The sequence below is a fragment of the Crocodylus porosus genome, unplaced genomic scaffold (assembly GCF_001723895.1).
Source record: "Crocodylus porosus isolate Cpor-Errol unplaced genomic scaffold, CroPor_comp1, whole genome shotgun sequence".
In the NCBI taxonomy this organism is placed as follows: domain Eukaryota; kingdom Metazoa; phylum Chordata; order Crocodylia; family Crocodylidae; genus Crocodylus; species Crocodylus porosus.
In genome coordinates this window covers 665,661-686,571 of record NW_017728911.1, presented here as the reverse complement: position 1 = coordinate 686,571, position 20,911 = coordinate 665,661, and the positions used below count along the sequence as shown (strand labels likewise).

Below are 20,911 nucleotides of genomic sequence, written 5' to 3'. Positions count from 1 at the left end.
TTTTTTTTTTTTTTTCTCTTGCCGTGGCAGGGGGTCAGACTAGATGATCTACTTGGGTCCCTTCTGACCCTAGAAACTATGAAACTATTTCTGGATATAATAAGCTATTCACATGCTGAGTGTGCCAGAGCCTTGCTGTTTTAGTGCCTGCCTCAAAGGCATAGAAAAGTGTTTCAGGATGCTAAACTTCAACTTGACTTGTTCCCTCTTATGATACTGGCATTAAGGTGTCAGAATCCTAGAGAAAATATCTGGTGCAACCCCTTGTTCAAGGCAGAATCCCCAGCCCTGTGTGGGGTGGCTTAGACAAACATCTGCCTGACCTAACTGCCAAATGGCCAAGATTGCACAACCTCTCCAGGGAACCTGGGAGTGCTCAGTTGGGAAGCAAAGGACCAGCTTTAACTTGTGCAGGGTAGGAACAAAATGACAAAACTGCTTGCAAAAGCAGGGGACCTGACTTCATGGCCTGAGGCCCCTTCCACTTCTAGGGACATAAGATGTGATGCTGGAGAAAGCTGCTACTCTATAAATCTCTCTGGCCATGTCCCTACCCCATGTAGTCTGGGGCTTGGTGCTGTCTCAGGCGATTATTGGGCTGTATCAGGAGATATTGTGGCTAAGATGACTAACCAAGGTAATCTATGCTGGGAGGCACAGCCCTACTTGTTCTAGCTGCACAGAAGCTACTCTGTCACCCAGCATCCCTCTGCTAGGTAAGTCCCCTGCTGTCCAGCCCATAGACTGACATGCAAGTAACCTACAGCTGTCTGATCAGGGCAACCTTTGTCAGTGGGTGCAGGTTCAGCCCATGTCAGTGGGAAGTGACCCAAGTAGACTGTCCCCACTTTAGCATAGCCTTACACCAAGCTAAAGGCCACTTACATATGCCCACTGCTGCAGAGATGAAACTGAGCTTGGCTTGCTTCCAACTCTGTGCTGTTAATATTTTAGCTGTCTGAGGAAGGTGCAGACTTTCCAATGTTGAGGCTGGGTGTCCTGCAGGTATGTTGGAGGCCTGAGATCTGCATTTGCTCTAGTGTTTCCTCAGAAGTGAGACGGCCAGTATACTTGGTGTGTCCCTACAGACCACGGCAGAATGGGACCTGATATTACTGGGGGGGCATGGTATGAATAAGCACAGATCTATACCAGAATCCAGAAAATGGATAGCAATGATTGCTTTCATTGTGAGATGCCTTGTTCTTCTGCAGGGTATCCGCTTCGACCCAGAGAATCCCCAGACCTTGCGGTTAGAGTTTGCTAAAGCCAACACTAAGATGGCAAAGAGCAAGCTGATGGCCACACCAAATCCCACCAACATCCACCCTGCCCTGGGCGCGCACTTCATCGCACGGGACCCTTGTAAGTAGCTGTTGAGTCCTTGCTCAGGCTGGCTCACCTTCCCCATCCCAGAAAGTGCTCCAGAGAGGCCCCAAAGCCACTAGACTCATTGCCTATTCCCCTAGAGTCCAGCCAAAGGCCTGCCCTTGGGCATGTCTGTGTTGCCTGGCTGCTAGGGGAACACTGAAATGGAGGCAGAGGTGGATGCCTTCCTGAGTTCCGTCACTTGCAGTGCCTTGGGGTGGAGGCCTGCACTGACTCTGGGCAGGAGTTGGTTGTTCAGAGTGGGTGGAAAAGGGAGGCTAGCAGAGCAACTGCACTACAGGTCCCGACATCTGAGGCTGTGCCTATTTCTCTTTTGAGAAGACTGGAAATCCAAGCAACGTGGAGTCCAAAGCTCAGAGTCAGTCTCCTGGCTGGCTTGGCTCTAGCCATTGGGCAGCCCAGCTGAAACATTTCTTTTTATATATTTTTGTTAGATGACCTGACTGGAGCAGCTCTGATCCCAGCGTCTCCAGAGGCATGGGCTCCCTATCCACTGTACACCACAGAACTAACCCCTGCCATCCCCCATGCTGCCTTCACATACCCAGCTGCTGCCGCTGCTGCTGCTGCCCTTCACGCTCAGGTGAGTCATGCTGAGCCTCTCTGCTCCTGGGGGAAGCTGCCACCTCACTCCCTTTTTGGAGACGCTAACTCCGAGTGCAGCTTGTTCACTTGGATCTCTGCATGACTGGTTTGACCTATGGTGAAACCTGTGCTCTCTTGCACCTTGACCTGTCTCCAGAGCAAAGTATATTTCCAGCTGTAAATAAACAGCAGTCTGGGGTGGGGGCTCCCTCCAGGAACCATGGAAGAAACTCCAAAGTGCCAGCTGCTTAGTAAATGGATGGCCTGTGCTCCCCTGCTCAGGGAGCAGTAAATGTCTACTAACTTCTGGCACTGTAGGTCTGGCCTGCATTGCAGACAGCTGGGGAAAGACTACTTGGGACTTAGCTGATTTGGGCACAGGGCTTAGTCCAGCAGAGCCCAACTTCCGTAAGTGTATGTTGGATCTAGAACATCTGCATAAGAGGTTTATCTTCCAGCTCCACAGTGAAGGCTGCTCCTTTTTTTTTTTCCACACTGAAAGGAGGACTTCTCCTGTTGACCTGAAGTGTTCTGCCCAAACCAGAATCCACTTTTGTTTTCAGAGGGCTTTTTTTTTTTTCTTTGTCTGAAATCCATTTTCAGTTGAACTTGGTACTTCAGGAGTTTAGGTTTATCTTGAATGATGCTTTTCAAACTTCCCTGTAGCTTCTCACTAACATTTTATCTACAACACTTCAGCTACATGTAGGCTAAAACTGGGACCAGATGCATGTCATATGGGCCCCACTTGCATTGGTTAGTATAGGTTTCCTATGGAAGTGTGACACTGCATGCAGTAGTGGGGGTTTTTTTTGTTTTGTTTTTTTCCCTGGAAGCCAGTGGTTTGTGGGGAGAAGCGACTTGGATTGAGGGAGCTAGTCACTGGTAGATGATGGGTTAGTTGTTCTTGAGCATCCCATGGCCCCATAATAGCTTGGGTGTTGATACTTGAGGGGCTCCTCATGGCTCTGCTCCCTCTTTGTTCTGCTGTGCCCAAAGGAAGCACTGCAAGGGAACTGACTTAAGAGCATGGAAGGAACCCTTACAGTCTAGAGCTGCTAGTGTGATGAAGACGGTCAGCTGCCCTTTGCATGCCAGGCTTGCTAGCTTTAATGGGTTGTGTTGGAGCAAGACTTGCAAGCCTGCTTCTGGCTTTGCCCTAAGAGGTCTGCAAATCTCCACTGCCCTCCTGTTCCTCTGACCTAGTAGTAAATCTTTCTGTAAAAGGAGGGGAAACGCCAACTTGTTGCCCAAGCTTGGAAGCAGCAGCATTCTCTATGGGCTTTTGCTTGTAACTTGAAGAGAACTTGGCTTCTAAATGCCAAGACAAAGCTACACTAAAATGGAATCTTAAATTTGAAAGTACATCCTTCATTTTAAGGACAGACTGTAGTGCTTAATTTAGATGGTTACAAAACCTTTTTGAACCTTCCAGGAATTTGGAACACTGCTGAGGCGCACTCTCATTTTGCTCTGTTTCCATATTATGGGGAGGGTGGGGGATAGGGAAGCTTTACCTTCTGATTTTTATTCCCCCCCCCCCCCCAAAAAAAAAAAGTGTTTTTTGCCTAACCTAGGACCACAGATCCAGTGTCCTAGTATAGACAGCTAGCAAATGGCCTTGATGCACAGCAGAAAGGGAACAGACCAATTGGTAATATACCAGCCAGGGCTATGGGAGATTGGGATCAACTTGCTGTCAAACTATCCTGACAGAGGGTCACTTGGGATAACCAACTCTTTGAATTAGGATGTGATTGGGGTGGGTGTGCAGAAGGGTTCTAGAGTTCTTTTTTTTTTTTTGTTTGGAGTTTTTTCTAAAACTTGCTAAGGTGTAAAACTCTGCTATGTTTGGATTTTCGTGTGGAAAATGGGCAGCATTGAATTGCCTCCTTGGATAAAATAAGCATGTCAAGATTTACCTGCATGTGAGGCACTACCACATGTAGGCTATATCTTGCCCACCTCTGCTACTGAAGGCTAAGAGCTTGTTGGCTGCTTCTGGCAGTGACTATGCACAGGCTACAGAAGAGTGTAGCAGGCTTATAAGCTGCACAGGGCAGGAATGGGATGTAGCCCTTCTCTCCTTGACTGGGAGCCTGCCTCAACACGTATTCGGAGATCTTCTGGGCCCCTGTGCTGCCACCGTGGACACTGTATTCCAGGGCTAGGCTGTCCCTTCTGAAAGCTCCCTGCAGCTTCTCACAGCTGGTGCCCTAAAGAATTCCCTGGGGCATGCTTGATGGACCATCCCCCCACTTGCGTGCCAAATCTCCTTCTGCTTTCCTCAAGAGGTAGTTAAGAGATCTACCTCCAGCGTCTCAAATGAGACTTCCAGCTTGAACAGGATATTGCACTTGCCAGAAGGACTGACTGGATATGGTTAATATAGAATGATGATGCCCCTTTAACACATTCTACCCAACATGCAAGATGCCCTCTTGGTCTCTAGACTGTGACCAGAGATGGCTTGGGGAATGGGAAATGGCTAACAAGCCCTGTTTTAGACTTGCCCTTGGCAGGATGGCTAACCTACCCTGTGTCCCTAGGGGGCTCTGAACTTAGGGGAGTATTATGGCACCCTGTTGTATTAAGTCACCTCTGCATCCTTTCAAAGAACTAGCTTCTCTAGAGGACTCTCTCTCCATGTGGGGCTGTTTTAGAGCTATGAATCTCACCCCTGCCAGAGCAAGTACTACCAGCTAATGCTACTACTGGACATGTCCACACTGCCCAGGCATTGTGTGCCAATCGGAGCCCCAAGTATGTCCTGCATACCTGTTCCTGGAGGTCCAGAAATAGACTGCTGAGGCCGTTCCAGGGTTGCCACAAGCATGCCAGAGACTGGTGTTTTGAGTGGCCACAGGAGGCCTTGCAGCACCTTTTTGCCTGGTGCCTTTCTGGTTTTGGTGCATGCCTGTAGCTGCAGACAGGTAGGGAGTAGTTGGGAGCTGCTCAGCTGGCACATGGTGGCTCTGTAGCATAGGCAGGTCCTGTTTGTTATACTCTGCTTTGGGCAGATATGACTGAACCAACTTCCTGGAACAGTCAATAATGGGTTAACATTGCACCTAAAACCATTGGTGCAACCTCTATTATGCTAGGGACACCTGCTCCCTCTGGCAGGTAGCTGAGGGGTGTCTGGGAAGGGCAGGTCAGGCACTTTGGGGGCGGGCGTCCTGAGCTGGTCGCAGGCTGCCTGCTCTGTGCTCTAGCTGGCAACCTTCTCGGGCATTCCCACACAGCATGCATTACCAATAAAGTTTTATGGGGTTAAATATTACTTAGGTGCTAGCAGTTCTGAGCTGCATAATGTGTAGGCTGGGGTCCTCTTCCAGTGTAGAGGCCAGTGCCAGGGTGGGATAAGATCAGCCTCCAAGGACTCCCATACTAAAGCTGTGGATAAAAGCCTTGCCAAGGTGCTGTCCTCCAAAGTCAGTCTTGTTTGGGAATGGCATGCTGAGTCTTCCCTCCCATGCTGGCTGCTGGGGTGCGTGGTGGAGGTAACTCTGCCCTTCCTGCAGTGACACCTATCTAGGAACTTGCACCATTCAGGGTTCCTCCTTGCAGCTGTTTCTCCCCAGCGCATTGTGGTAACTGGAAATGCTGTCCACCCTGATGACTAGAGGATGTCCCAGCACTGCCGGGAACAAGGTACCTGGTGCTAGGCACCCTTTGCTCTAGCAACTTAAACTCTTAATCTTTTAATGGTATGAGTTCATGTCACTCCAAATGAACTGGGGTGCAGAACTCGTGTCTGGAGAGATGAGAGCCCAGTATGCCCATTGGTAAGGACCCCCTTCTGCTGGTAATATGAGGGGGTTCTCCTACTTTACTCCTGAACCCTAGGAGTGACTTGGTAACATGACTCATCTAGTCATAAGCTTTCCCTGGACTTGGTTTAATGACTCTCCCTCAGATGGCAGGGGATGAAGGGCAGTGTGAGCTTGGCTTTTCAAATCCAAAGTGTTCAGTAACCTGCCTGGTGACTAGGCTGAACATGGCTGCTCCTGCATCCTTGCCAGCAGTTCTGCTGGAGATGGTGGCCTAGCGCAGCAGAATGGTGTTGCTGTGGGGGCTGCCCACTAAACCCTTCTGGTCTAGGGGACTCCCACAGTGGCTAAGCACCAATTCTCTCAATGTCCCATCTTCCTCCCCACCTTCTCTCAAATCCCTCCTTTGATGTCCCCAGTGAACTCCAGCCGCGATGCCACGGCAGGCTAGCCCTGAAGCTCAGAGCTGTCCCTGGCGATGGGACACCCTAGTGATGCCTATTTGCAGCTAGTGGAGTGGCTGTACTACAGCTCCATTTCTAGAGGTGTTAAGCATGATGGCACCCACGTCTGGAAAGACTGGTAAGGTCACCATCTCTACTCCAGGGTGCACAGCGGGATTTGCAAGCTTCTGCCCATCTCTGTAGCCCATATCTCCTTGGCAAGCCAGTGCATGGGCCTCACGCTAGCCACACACCAGAGCCAGACATTCTTTCTAACCCACATCTCAACTTGGCAGCACACAACCTGGCACCACAGCATGGCACCATCTGACAACCAACTTCTCCCAAGCAAGCTAGGATTGACTTTTTAAATCCTTCTTTCTGTGGGAGGGGAGGAACCTGGCCAAACAATGGCAGGAGGGAGGTGGTTGGGGGGGGAGGAACAATAATACCCTGTGACTTGGCACAAAAGGATATCCTGGTCTCCCAAACCACCATCTTTCAGAGGCAATCAAAGACACCCTATCTCACTCATGTCACACGGTGGGGAGGTGAGTGACGTGATAACGGAAGCACATGACTAAATTCTACTGCGCACGTTACAACAGCACTTTTCCGTCACCTTCTGTTTCAGCATCTCATAAGGAGCTGGGGGAGGGAGTGGCAGGGGGCACTGGGGAGGGATGGATCCAGCACCACCCTACTGGGTCTGTTCTTCACCTCTTTTCTTCCCAGTTACTGGAAGCGAAGCTAGTTCCTGCCTGGAGCTGGGCTTCTAGTTTGACACCAGTGCCAGAAGGCAGCTAAAATGAGCCATCACTGATGCAGCACAGGGAATAAGGGAGTTGCACAGAACAAGACCATGAGTTTGAGCTTCCTGGAGCTGGCAGGAATGATGCTTGGAGGCTGGTATCTGTAGATTAGAAGGGGTGGGTGAGGCACTTGGAAACTAAATGGAGATCACACCTCAAAGGTGGAGGCTTGTTTCCAGGCCAAAGAGGTTGGGGAAGAGTGCTGTTGGTGTTGGCTATGTTTGGAATTAGAAGTCAAAGTCAGGAAGAAGGTACAGAGAATCTTTCTCCTGTGCAGGGGTGTTTTTTCCATTGCTGCTTGAATGATCTTCAAGGAAGGAACGTGTGGTGGAATGTGCATGGGCAATCCAGACCTGCTTCCTGGGGTTAAGGAAGCAGCAGGGCTGCGGTAGGAATGGAAACATTGTGCCTATGTCAAGGCACCCTCCAGGAAGGGAAGGGGTAGTATGATTTGGGTACAGGGGTCTGTACTCAATTGGATCTTCTGGATGGAGCTAAAAATGGTCTCTAGCACCCACCATAGCATGGAGTCGAGGCTTCCTAGTGCTGCTACATTGCATATGGACCTCTACAATGAGGCAGAGCTCGCTCTGCAGGGTAGGATCACAGGACCCTGTGACTTGATCCTCTGAGAAGGAGGGGCCTTGCAGTGTGCTGGTAAAGTAGGCACTAGGGTGAGCCCTAATCCAGACATCTGCTTCAGTGGCCAGCACCGCTCCCCCTGAGCCAGGTTTCTGGCCTTTTCTCAGTCATCTAGGCAGGTCCCATATAACACAGTAGACATAGCAAAGTTCAGCTACAAGCACCAAGGCCTCAAACTGACAGTAGACTTGGACTGGGAGTATGTGGGGAGTAGCACATGCATCATACTGAGGGCTGGTTGCACAGGCACCCACCAGAGTCTCTGCATTGCTGCCCCTTCTGCCCTAGTGCAGTCCCATCTGGAGGCCATGGATGAATGACTAAGTGAATAGCCATGGTGAAATGACTAGAGTTGGGCTTACTACAAAATGGTGACATCACTACAGCAAGCTCTAGGTGGAAGAAGGCCTTCATCACTTCAGCTACCTGGCTGGGTGAGAAGCTCAGCAGGACCCTGAAGCTTCATCACACTGGATGGAGGCTGAACCCATCGATGGAAGGGGAGGTCAGTGTTGCGCCATGTGGCTTTAGCTGGAGACACCTATGCAGTGATACAGTAGTACACACCAGTAGCCCCCTGAGGCTTGGCAGTCAAGAGCTGCTGAGTGGTTGTCACAACAGTAGCTGTGAGGATCCCCTTGTGGTGCCAGTAGGGATGTTGCTATGATGTGGCCTGAAGTGCATCTGGAAAACCTGCTCTAGGACCAGGAGGCCAGGCATGGCAGTAGCAGGAGAGGCTTACAGTGCTCAAATGTGGGCTTGTCCCTCCCCTAGCAAGGCTGCTGGCTGGCTGCCTTGGAGGATGCTGGTGGGATCCAGTGCTACAGGCACAGCTCTGAATCTCCTTTACTAACAATGACTCTGATACCTTTTTCAGGGCTTTCATTAGGTGAAATGAACACTTGATTGTGGGGTGGGAGGAAGAACAATGCTGTATTGGAGTAGATGAGTCTGCTTCAGCAAGCTTGCTACTTATTTCCTTCTCATGCTGCAGGAGACTCTGGTTTAGGGAAGTCAGAAGAAGAAATGGATAATTCTAGAAGAAGCTTTGATTTGAGATTCTAGTTGTAGTTGGATGAACCCAAATTAAGTGCTGGGGGGGAGGGATGCTGTACCAGGCTTGGGTGACCTTTGCTCAGATCCCACACAGCTGGAAGAGACCTTGCAGCAGTAGCACACTAAGCTGAGCCTGCATTGCTGTGCCTGCACCCTTGCAGCTAGACCTGAGCTAGCTTGGGGGTTGCTAGTAGGGGAGCTTCAATAGTGGCTTGGGGGCACAACTCTAGCAAAATGTTTGAGATGCTGGGAAAGGCTCAGCTGGGCATTCCTGCCTTGTGCTAAGCTTTATGTTTTTTAGCTCTGCATTGGCTGCAGGCACTACAGTGTGGAAACAGCCTTGGCAGTAAAAGGACATTTGAGGCCACAGTGAAACTAGGCATTGAATAGCTGCTAAAATGTGCCTTATGGCTCAGGAAACACTTGTGCATGTAGGCCTGCTTCCTTTGAGGGCAGGCTCAGCAGGGCTGAGGCTGCCTGATAGCCCTGCATCCTCCTTCATCCCCAGGATGAAGTTGGCTAAAAGCTTGGACACTTGCCAAGCAGGTGCTGTGGTTGAGCTGACCCTAGGAGGCCCTTGCTGAGCATACTCCATGCTGCCTATCACTCAAATGCCAGATGCTGCTGGACAGAAAGGCCTCTGCCCTCATCCTCTCCATTCCCTTTGGGAATGTCCTGGGAACAGATGGTTTGATTCAAGTGGCTGCTGCTGCTGGCTTGAGAGTACCTGGCTGGAGAGCACTAGTGTCTGGTGTTGATTTCCTTTTGTTGTTTGAAGCTACATGGTGAGATGTCTCTGGAGCCTTCTGGCTTGTAGCTGGGAGGCATCAGTCAAGTGGGGAAAATGCTTGCAATGGTCATTCTCTGTCCTCCCAAGTGTCCAAGCTGTACTTGGCTCTGCAGCAAGACTGCTGGCATCTCTTGCCTGACTCATGTAGGCCCCATCAGGCCTGGTGGAAGTGTGACTGCTAATAGTATATGGCTGGCTCACTTGGGAGGTGAACAGCATGCTCTAGCTTTGCACTGTGCAGAGCACTTGCAGCTTGTAGCTGCACAGTGGCTTTTTCAAAAGATTTGTTTGGAAGTTGTCTTCTCTCTGAGCAGCTGGCAACCAGGCCTTGCTTGGAAGCTCAAGCTGGTTGAACTTGAATGATGGCCTGGCATGTCCAGGACTGCTTGAAGCAGCTGTAGTCACTTCTACTATGTGATTATTAGTGTTGGCACTTGGACTGTTAGTGTGAGGTTTAGAGGCCCCCCCCCTCCTTAGTTAAGGTAACAGTCAAGTTCACATTATCTGCCAGGTGATAGTCTAACCATAGTACCCGTGGCCCTTGCTTCAGCCATGATGGTGTCAGGGTTGCTGCCTTCTAGTATGTCCAAAGGGAACTCTGTGCCTGTGGGGGGGAAAAAGGGGACTTGCACAGAAAACGGATGGAAGATCAAACTGTCTTGCAGCTGTGCTCCCTCTAGCATTTTCTGATCTTGCTTTCTAGACTACAGGAAGCTTTCAAACTTTCCAGTGATGCCATGGCTATGTTAGCCGTATCCAATCCCTCGTGGCATCACTCCTAGCAAAGGCTTAGTCGGTTAAAAGCCAGCCAGAAGCCTGAGATCCTCTATAGCTCCAGGAATGGGAGTGCTAGCTGCTGTACTGTCCCAATGTGGACTTTGTCCTGAAGACTGGTCTCATCTGGGTGGGTTCGCTTGCAGTGCGCTGTCCAGAATAAAATCAAGCAAAGGTCCACCCTCTTTGGCTCCCATTTTAACCAATGGTTTGCATATAAAAACCTGTTCAGCCATGCAGAGCAACCTCGCTGTCCTGGTCTTATCATGGCATCTACCTTGTCTTAAAAAATGGCTATTGTCCATGAAGAATTCTGGTGATGCAGAAAACATCTGAGGCCAAGTTGACTGGATAGGAGGTTCACGAGTGACATGCTCTTGTGAAGGAAGTGGCAGAAGCTGTAAAGACCTTGAGACATGACCTGAGATTTTTGTCTTCAGTGGGCCTTCAGTCGGCCTCCCAGGGAAGTTAGCTACTCGGCTAGGAAAAGAGTTGGTCTCCAAGTTGGCTGGTTTGGGGCCCTGATGACTTAGCAGTTAAGTTCATCTGGAAGATCCTGGAGTAGATCCTGCCATCCTGTCCTTTCAAATTAAAGGATGGCTTGAGCTGCTTCCCTTCCCACTGATGAGCACAAATTGTCTACTCTTATGTAGATGAAAGCAAGAAATGGAAGGCTGTATGAGCCCCCCACATGGAGGGGAATTCTCCAGCTTCTGCCAGACCACTATTTAAGCTGGGAGAAAGTGACTGAGAACTTGGCCTGCTGTTCCCACTGTCAGTGATTTTTTTTTTTTTTTTTTTTTTTTTTTTTTGTAGGGCTAGCATCTGTTCTGGCTGCTTCAGTTCTCCTGCCTTTGGTCTGGTAACAGCTGGATGGGCTTTGGACACTGGCATAAGATGGGGCTGAGCCCCTGGCAGTACCAAGCATGCATTTGGACTCCTTTTAAAAGTTTCAAGAGGAGGCTGGATGAACACTAGTCTAAGATGATTTAAGAACAGCACTTGTGCAGGGGGTTGGATGAGATGGACCTTGAGTTTCTTCCCAACCTAGTAGTTCTACATACTGTTCAGGCTTGGACTCTTCCCTGCACTGAAGTTCTGTTTAGTGAATAGACTATTGCCCAGGCCCTGGGATATGCATTAATTTGGGCTATATGTGCATGAACAGCTCAGCATGCTCTTCACTAGTTTCACCAGAGCTCCCTGAGATTCCAGGTGTGAGCTTTTGGCCATTTGGCACCATTCTGGGATGAGGTCTTTCCCAGGCATAATCTTGCTTTCTAAGCATGGGAATGGAGCAGATTTCCATGGAATATGAGATTCAAACATTAACTTAAGGGGTGCATATAACCTGTTCACCTACTTCTGGTACAGAACAAAAGTTCATTGTGGTGGGGGGAATCACAGCCAGGATGAACTGGAGTCAAAATCACCCGGATTAAGAAGATGGTATCAGCAAGGCAAAGTAAGCATAGGCTGCAGTTGGCTCTAACATCTAGCCCAGCTGAATTAGCTACCTTGAGCCAGAAGCCTTGTAAAACTAGAACAGAGCTTTGGATATTAGGAGGGCTAGCAGGGCTGTTGCACTCACCTGAGCCCGAGTTGTCAAGAGGACACCCAAGGACTGTAGCCTAAGGGCAAGATCCACTGACGGTTCAGAAGGAAGCCGAAGGACCGGATTTGGGAGCCCCTGCAGCCATATACGTGCATGTCTCTTGCAGTCCAGTTTATATAAGCTGGTCTCCTCCCCCCCTCCTTCAGAGGGCACTGCGCTCTCTGAGGCTGGAGTTCCCTTCAGCAGAGAGTGCTGTCCAGGGTTAAAAGAGCATTATGCAGCCTGACAAATGGGGAGTTTCCTGTTCCTGCTCAGCTGCTGGGCAGGATGGAAGAAACTAATTCCAGATGTCAGGGGAAGGGGGCGGGGGGTGACTCTGGGAAACTTTATAAACTAACAGTCCCTATGTATGTGTGGAGTGTAGCCTGACAGGAGTTTTGAAACACGACAGCCCTAGTACCTGGCAAGGAGAAGTGGGGACTCTGTTCATCTGGGTCTCTGATTTGACTAAGCAGCCTGGTGGTTTTTTGGATGTTCCACTGGTGCAGTGGGACCAGGATAAGCAGCCAGGGGTGGAAGGAGTGGCCTAGGGCTCTGGTCAGTAAAAAGCAGTAGCCTGTGGGGGCAGAAAGGCCTCTTGGAGTCAAGCTCCTGCTGAAAGAGGGATGCTGGCTCCATACACAGCTGTGATTCCCAGGTCCACCAATGTCTTGCTCTGTGATGTCTGGCTGGGTGGTGACCTTCCCTATCCTTTGTAAGGACGGGGGTGGGGATCATCCTCTGTGTTCTTCCATAGCCCCAGACTTCTGTGGTTCATCCTTGGCTTCTGAGCCAGTTCACTAGTCAGCAGAAATTAAACTTCTCCAGGCCACCAGCTGGAGTAGCTCTGTATTAGGAAGAACTCTGTGCCCTGACAGATTACGTGTGTGCTGGGCTGGCATCTGGGAAGGATGAGGATGGTTCTGGCTTTGTAATTTATCCCTACACTGGGTTCCTCTTCACCTTTTGGTGATTTTCAAATGCATCCCCCCACTCCCCATTTGAATGGCTGCCAGCTGGCCTGTTTGTGAGGCTCTTCAAGTGAATGGATAGGCACAGTGAGCTTGCTCAGACTCCAAGCTTAATTAGAATAGAGAGGGCCTTCCTAATTGCCTGCTGTGCCATGCACATGGTATGTGTCATGTCCATCTTCCCCAGTGTCAGAGAGCCAAAGGCTGAGTGGACCAGTCGATTCTTGTCCTCCCTCTAGGTAAGGTAGTGGCCTCCATCATAGGCAAAGCTTTGCCCATATTTACTACTTGCTCTTTCTATTCTGAGGTTCTGCCAGACCCCACTTGGGACAGGAGCCCTTCAGCATTCTGGGATCATCTGGATGATGCAAAACTTACATGAAGGATATTCTAGTTCCCATAAGACTCAATTCCAGGCCTGGCACATGCAACTGCCTGCAATAGCACAATTCGATTTCCTTTGAGTCTCCTGGGAATGAGGTTTTTTTTTTTTTTTCCTCCCCCCGCTTTCCACAGGTGTTTGACTCGCAGGAGTGTGAATTCCCTAGTTTCTTTCTCCAAAAGAATAGCTGAGTGCACTCCTAGCTCAGCAACCTCTGGACCCAAACACCTTCTAACCTGCTGTGGCTGCTGCTTTGTGGGGCTCCTCATCTTGGCCTCTCTTTTTAAAGCTTGAAGGTCTTACCTTGTGATTGAACCAGCTTCCTCCCTTTCCTCCCCTGCAGTGCTGCCAAGTAGGGCTTGGAGCAAAACAGGCATCCAACCAGCATTGGAGGAAGGAAACTTCAAGTGAAAGCCCAGCCCCTGGGCTTCCTCTGTTAGGGAGGAGGAACTTCCAGCTTCCAAAGCTTGTGAAAGTGGGAGGTAGAACGTAATTCTTCCTGGATAGACTGTAGGACAATGTCAAGAATATCTGGATTCCATGCCATGAGGAAGCCACAGAAGAAAACTGCTGCTTATAGCTGGACAGATAGGTATTGGTGGGGCTGCATCTTGACTTGCTCACTGCTGCCACCACTAGAGACCTCACTTTGAAGCTCTGTTGCATTTCATCTGTAACCTGCTGTGGATGGCAAAACTCCAGTGCTTCTAAGTATGAATTGAGTGATTTTTTTTTTCTTCTGACCAGCACATACAGCTGAGGATCCCATGGATTGCCTGTAAAAACAAATTGCAGGTCTTGCTGCGTGACCTGCAGCTTGCTGCTCCATCCCTTGGAGATGCTGCAGCACAGGTTTACTTACCACTGCTGCAGAATGAGCTAGGGATGGGCAAGATGGGGCAGCAGCCTAGAGAGCCAATTTAATGGTAGCCCCCCCACCATGGGGGAGTTTATGCTTTAGCGGCATCCCTGTACCATGGTAATAATAGCTGGGTGCAGGGACACTGCTGATGTTGCTGCTGTGGCAGGCACTCACTTTGAGTAGTGGGGACAGTAATATTCGGTGTTCTGCCCTTTTGCTCTGGCACTTGAACATTTCCCGCCCCCCCCCCCCATGCTTTCTGGCAGGGGCTCTGGCTAGGGTGCAGAACTTGTTAAGTCACAGCTCTGCAGTCAGACCACTAGTTTTTAAAGTGTCAGGTCTGCACAGCAAAACTTCAGCAGGATGAAGGGTGAGATTCTAGTTCTCCAGTGTTGGGGTGGAAAATAGCTGGCTGCTGCCATCACTTTTGTACTACTTGCAGCAAATGGGCTTCTGCAGCACATGGATCCCAGGGCCTTGGGCTGAGCACTGAGTGCAGTGTGCTGGGCTTCCAAGTGGCTTGCAAGCTACCACAGACCAGATTCAGACGTTATAATTTTACCTGTAAGTGATCAGAAACCACTCTAGACCTGTAACAGAACAGAAGCTTTTGGCACACAGACTTGTTTAAAAGTGGTGGAACCTGGTCCAAGGCTTGCACGCGCATCCCCCTCCCCCCCACCCCCCCAGGTGGTGGTGGGGGGTGAACGTGTGTTCTGTTTGCTGCACTACCTACAGAAAACTAACTTGGATCTTTTTTTTGCCTCTGGCTGCTTGAATCTGTACCTAGCCATAACGTTCCCTCTTGACAAGGGAGTAAGCCTCCCCACCAATGTTCAGCATAGCCTTAACTAGCTGAACTTTCACCTGATCTCCAGTAGACCTTTTCTCAATGGGGAAAATCTCTGCTGTGTGGGGAGCTGACCTGGTGACTAATATACAATGTGTTTGCTTGCAACAGTCATGTTAGAACGTGGTTGGAAGTAAAAGGAGTAGCTGTGGTACATACTGGGTGCATCTACATGTGCTTTAATGCGCTGTAACCTATTTTTATGCTTTTGCTACTGCACATTAAGGCAGCCTAATACAATACCTCCAATGTGAGGTATCTTAATACGCATTAGGAAAAGTGCATTAATGCACATGTAGACGTGCCCACGGACACTTCGCAGACTGGAAAGCATGGGAACTCACGCATGCTCTGTAGATCCTATACAGACAAATCTGTAGGATGTAGTAATGTCTGCTGCCAAGTAACTTCAGTGAAGCCTTGGTGTTCCTGGCATTCTGAAGCCTGTAACTCCCATAGGGAAGACCCCATGTGGCTGTATGTTGGATGCCAGTCTTCTACCTACACAGTGTTTGCAGGGGATCCAGTTAGAGCATCTACACATGCCTGCTCTAAGCCTGGGAGAAGAGGCTTGGCCTAAGAGATGAGGCACTACCTGCATTGTCGTCTGCTACAGAAGTTCTGCTCTTCCTTCGGTGAGCCCTTCAGCAAGAGGGTAGCAGCCTTCTCCAGCCGAGGGGGGAAATGTCCAATACAGAGCTCCTAGTTAAAACCAAATGACAACATGGGGTACTGTGTGGAGTGCTTTTTGCTGGATCCAGTAGTAAGGGAGCTGCTAGCCCAAGCAGTAATGTGTGGGGTTTTTTGGGGGGGGGAGGGGAGGAGGTTTTCTACTTTGGTATCAGAGGCCTATGCAGCCTGTTGGTGGAAACCAAGGGTTCTGGTCTTGCCCATCTGGAGTTCAGGTTTAATTGGTGATCACTTTTGGGATCTTCCCTGTATCAAACCAGGCCACTCTAGTTCTAGAGGCTGTGCAGACTTGGCCTGCCTTTAGGCATGTGGCGCATCCAGTTTGAAGCTTCCTCTACCCACTCTACTCCTAATGGATGAGTTTACTGAAGTACAAGGAATCTTCTTGCATCTTGGGGGAAGAAAGCTTTGAAGACACTGGGCACATGACAAAAGAGCCCAAAGAATGGCCCTTCTGGGCTGAGGCTGCACTCTGGCTGGTGCTACACTGGCCTCTGGGTGGCAGCAGTCAGCTGGCAGGGGGTAGTTTTCCAGAACTCCCCTTCCTAGATGGGATCATGCCCAAGGTTTTTGGGGGTAGATGCAAGGGAAGGAATGCAGCAAGGAAACACTTTTTCCTGTCTAGTTGAATAACAGTTATTTTTGCACAACTGGATCAGCATGCACAAGCTGTTCTAGTGGGAAGAAGGACATGGAATTAAACACCTTTCCCCTCCCCAGAGGTACTCTCAGCTGAGAAAATGTTAATGTAGATGAGCAGCGCAGGTGTCAACATAATGTGTTCCTCTGACCCTAGGAAGCATCTGCTTCAATGAGCCAATGGAGAGCCATTTGCACTGTGCCTGTGACTACTGGTGCTGCAGTGCTAAGGGGATAGGGGAAATTCCTGACTTCTGTCTAGCAGTACTTCCTTGCTGACTAACTTGGGGCTTGAAAGGGAGGAGCAATTGCTGAAGTGCAAACAGTGAGGTGGTGTATGAAGTCCCATTCTGCTGCCATTCTTCTAAGAACATAACAAGTGCCAATGCTGGGTTAGACCAGTGTTTGGCCTATCCCACTATTCTATCCCTAACCGTGGGAGAGCATATGGTGTGTGTGATCACTAGAGATATATATCAGACCCTCCCCCCTGACATGCACCATTGTCTGGTTTAGAGATGCTTTGTGCTGTGAGGAACCATCTCTATGCCTCCCACTGTCCTGAGAAGCCAAAGGGCTTTCTTTGCAGGGATCTGCTGCAAAGTCCTTTTTTAAACCTTGCTGGCCACTTGAAAAAGGGCCTCTGGCATGAGAGATGCTGGGCGCCTCTGCTGCAGTGTTGCCCAAAGCCTTGCTGAGAGTAGGCTGTATTCTTCCTGTGGAAGGGAAAGAAGTGGATAGACTGGTGGGCCAGAGCAACCATGGAGATGTCCCCTCTTGTCCCAAGACCTGCTCTACCAGGGCAGATAACTATTGTCTGGGTATTGTGTGGCTTGTTGTTGTGTGTTTTTTTTTTTTTTTTTTGTTTGGTTTTTTTGGTTTTGTGTTTTTTTTTTAATTCTGGTGGTGCAATGGTGGGTGTTAGAGATGGGCACCCCAGTTCATGGACAGCGAGACCTTGCTGTTGGGGGAGCATTGAGGATACCTCATTGCATCAGTTGGTGAGCTATAGTCCTGAAGGTCTGGGATATCCCTAACTGTGCCTTGCATGTCCTTATTTCTAGGACCCAAGTAAGAATGACTAGTCCAAGATTTGTTTGTCATGTCTTCAAGGTATGAAGACTTCCACTGCCTCGGTCCTGGTTGTTGCGGTGGTCGCATACTCCTGGCCTGCTTAAACTTTTTTGGAACAAAGAATGTCTCTCTCCCAATCTTGTAGGCTGTTTTTATTATGTGGCCCCAGTAGGTACATGGCAACTGGTATGCTGGTGTCTTTTTTTTTTTTTTTATAGGTGTGATGTGGTGGTTATGGCTAGCCAAGGACCATCCTTGTCAGATTTAGGACTTGGAGTCCTTTAGAACTCCCCTCACCCCTCCCAGTGAAATGAGCAACCTTATTCAGCGATGCAAAAAAGCACCCAAAGGTAGTGGAGAGAAGCTTATGTCTCCTTGCAACGCCTGTGGAAACTTCCCAGGAAACAGCTGAAGTAGTTCACTATATGTGGATCTAAAGGCAGACTGGTCAATTAGTTACTCATGGATTTGGATCTGAAGGACACATTCTGGATGTCTGAATGTGTATGTTAAGAACAAGACTAAGATGTGGTAGGTCTCCAAGATTTAGTTGTCATGGTCTCCAAGGCATGAATTCCAAGTCGTGCTCTCACATGGTCAGGCTGGTATTGCCAATATTTATCCTGCCCAGGGGCAAAAGTGGGGGCTTTGAGTTGTTAGACAGCAGTAGTTACTTGCCAGCAATATGCTATGTCAGCACTTCTGGATCCTTGGATGAACAAAGACTTAACTTTCTCCCTAAAGCTAAATACTGATCCTAAGTACTAAATAAGGAAAGCTCCATTAGCTTAAAAGACTTTTACGAAAGAGATCAGTCTAACTACCCTTTTTCAAGCATGAGCTTGGCTGTGCAAAAAGCCTTGCTGGAACTGGGAATCTGGCATGCTGAGTAGCACTGATGCACTACATCTGCCTTGAGCAGCAGAAACTCCCAGTAGGATGATAGCATCATCCTAGAGTCCCTGCTGGTCGCTGGCACTGGCGCACAACCCTCCATGTAACCTGTATGTGGTGGAAGATGTCCTGATTCCTGGACCCTCTGGTCCAGCTGACATTGGATCACAGCTGTGGAATGGCTTTCTCTTCCAGATGCGCTGGTATCCTCCCTCTGAAGCTACCCAGCAAGGATGGAAGTCTCGTCAGTTTTGTTAGCTCTTTGGTAAGTATCTTGCTTGAGTGGGATGGATAGGTTCTGGATCCTCCTATTTGTGGCTGCATGCAAAGAGTGTTCTGTGCCCAAAGCTCTGCTTTTGAGTGGGGCTTTCACATATCACTGCAGAGCTGATGGGGCAAGATTTGGATCTAAGGTTGGCCTCTCCTACCCAACCTGGCTACTCTCAAAAGCTCCTTCTGCATCTCGCTAGAAGATGCGAGGCCTGGAGTTATGGAGTTCCTGTTGCTGTTGGCAGTCTGGCTCTGCTGCTTGAGTGAGTTTTGTCTAAACGCAAAGAAGCTACTAGTGACTACATTGGGTCAGTAAATGACTGTTTTGGGTTGTCACAGTAAGTGTTGGCTTGGAGCTTTGTGAGGATAACTGGTAAGTGCACAGAGGCTGAATGTCCTGTTGGGAAACTCCTCCTTTGCCAGGAGGGGTGCCTCTGAGCCACATAGTCTATTGCCCGGCTGTTGCACTGGGGTTGGCAGAGACTGACGTCACTTTCATCAAGGTGCTTGTATTGAGTTTTGGCAGGATGCCTTGCAGTCCCTTTACTGATTTGGACCTAAGGGCCACCCCAAAATAGGGCTCCACTGTGTTGGGCACATAATAAATCTGGTCACAAGCTGGATAAATCTGCCTCCCACCCACAGGGAAGGGGTGGCATGAACTGGGCGAGGACAGCCAAACGGCATGTTGGTACCATGACCTGGGAGACAGGAGTTGAGAAGGAATCCTCAAAATAGAAAAACGGGCAGGGCAGTGGGTAAGCAGACGAGATGGGCCTGAACTGAGGCCGAGATGAGGAGAGGGCTGCCGGGGAATTCTGAAGGCAGAGGTCCTGATCTGGCCTTGGGGAGAGACTAGGCCTGAAGCAGCCGTGCTCCTGGGGACGGGAGGACTTCCCAGTGGTGCCACAGTGGAAGCTTCCCCTGCACAGCTTGGAGGGCTGGGAGAAAAGATGAAGTCTTTCTGGGTCCCAGATCACCCCTTTGCTCCAGCGCAGTCTGCTGTCACTCCCACCAGCTGGCAGCGGCTCTTCCTGCTGCTCAGAGCAGGTCTATGAACTCCATTGCTCCAGGCTGTCCTTCAGGAAGGAGGTGGCGGTTTGCTGCTGGTATCTTCCACGTGTTGCTTGGGGAGGTGACCCACTACATTCTCTGGCTGGAACAATGGCATGTGGAGTTGATTACAAGACATGCTTAGTAACACGCTCCTCTCTTCCTTTTTCTTTTTAAGAGTCTCTTCTTGGCTTGCATTCTTCCCTTTTGTCTCTCCATGGAGCGATTGTGCCAGGGATGAAGCAGTGGATCAATCAAAATCCCTTTGGTTTATTTTGTAGGTATCTGACAAGGTGCCAAGTCTGCAGTAACCTCACACTTCTCCTTTTACGGAGCTGTGGGATTTCCTTCCCCTTCCCCTCAAAGACTGTGAAAATATATATCTGAACCCAACTCAGTGGACTGCATTCTGTGTCTGCTTGACCCCCTCCCCTCACCTGCCTCCCTTCCTGAGGCTCCATGACTGAGTTTCTCCTTTCTCCTACACTGAAGCCTAGTTGGAGAAGCTCAATCCTGGTGGTGGACAGGTTTGTACCCAACGAGACACTGGTGCCATTGGAGGCCTTGCTGTTTCCAGAGCAATACCCAGGCCTGCCTTGTCCTAAATGTTTGTTTATGCAGCTCTGCCGAAGGAAATGAAAGACAATCGGTTTTGCATGTTTTTCTGGCATGAATTAAAACACTTAACTTGTGTATGTGAGAGTGTGTAAGTTTGTTTGTTCTAGCATTTGTGTAACCATAGCAACAGGTCTTGGCCTAACTATTGATCCATCAAGGTTTTTCATCTTGCTTCTGTGAAGACTTGGCTTTTGAAAAAATTTGCTAACTCTCCTTGTCTCACCCGTTCTCTGTTCACTTCCCCTCCCCTCTTCCAGTACAACCAGAAGAATTTGAAAAGTGTTTCTTTTTTTAAAGTATGATGCACTGGGTTTTTTCTTGTCTATTCTCTCCAGTTTTTTAAAGTCAGGGCTTTTTTTTCCTCAGACATATATATAGAATGGCTGTAAAAAAAAAAAATATATATATATCTATCTAACCTCTTCCTAACTTCCCCTCCCCCCACATCCTTCTGATTGGAGAGAATCCAGTCTTGCCAAATCAGCCATCCTTATGGGAATACCGAACAAAAAAAAAAAAGTACGAGTATTTTTGTACCATGTGTAATAAGGAAATATTTATGCATCAAAGAGTTTCTTGTGTGTTTTTTGTGTGCAATTAATTATTATTATTATTATTATTAAAGAGAAATTGTAATCCTGTAAGATAAGTTAATGTTTAGTTAAAAGCTTGAAAGGAAAGGATTGTTTTTGTAATAATGATTCTGTCGGGCATAGTAAACAAATTGTGCAATTCTTGGTTTTTTTGTTT

General features: G+C 49.0%; 1 protein-coding gene and 1 long non-coding RNA gene across 3 annotated transcripts in view; one reads left to right on the top strand and one right to left on the bottom strand.

Moving 5' to 3' along the window:
* The window catches only part of LOC109308812, a 21,745-nt gene extending 4,194 nt beyond the window's left edge, over positions 1-17,551 (bottom strand). Inside the window, exons 1-2 of the long non-coding RNA XR_002100706.1 lie at positions 17,291-17,551; positions 13,962-13,967 (exon numbers count right to left, since the gene is read on the bottom strand). This is a non-coding gene — a long non-coding RNA (uncharacterized LOC109308812). The remainder of the gene's footprint in view (positions 1-13,961; positions 13,968-17,290) is intronic.
* The window catches only part of RBPMS2 (RNA binding protein with multiple splicing 2), a 47,947-nt gene extending 27,267 nt beyond the window's left edge, over positions 1-20,680 (top strand). The window contains exons 5-8 of one of the 2 annotated variants that reach the window (XM_019533223.1): positions 1,215-1,365; positions 1,824-1,972; positions 18,416-18,485; positions 19,825-20,680. In XM_019533223.1, coding sequence (XP_019388768.1) covers positions 1,215-1,365; positions 1,824-1,972; positions 18,416-18,478 — 363 coding nt within the window. In that variant the 3' untranslated portion in view covers positions 18,479-18,485; positions 19,825-20,680. Of the gene's footprint in view, positions 1-1,214; positions 1,366-1,823; positions 1,973-18,415; positions 18,486-19,721 lie in introns of both variants that reach the window. The other variant, XM_019533222.1, reaches the window with a different exon arrangement.
* Positions 20,681-20,911: the final 231 nt, after the last annotated feature.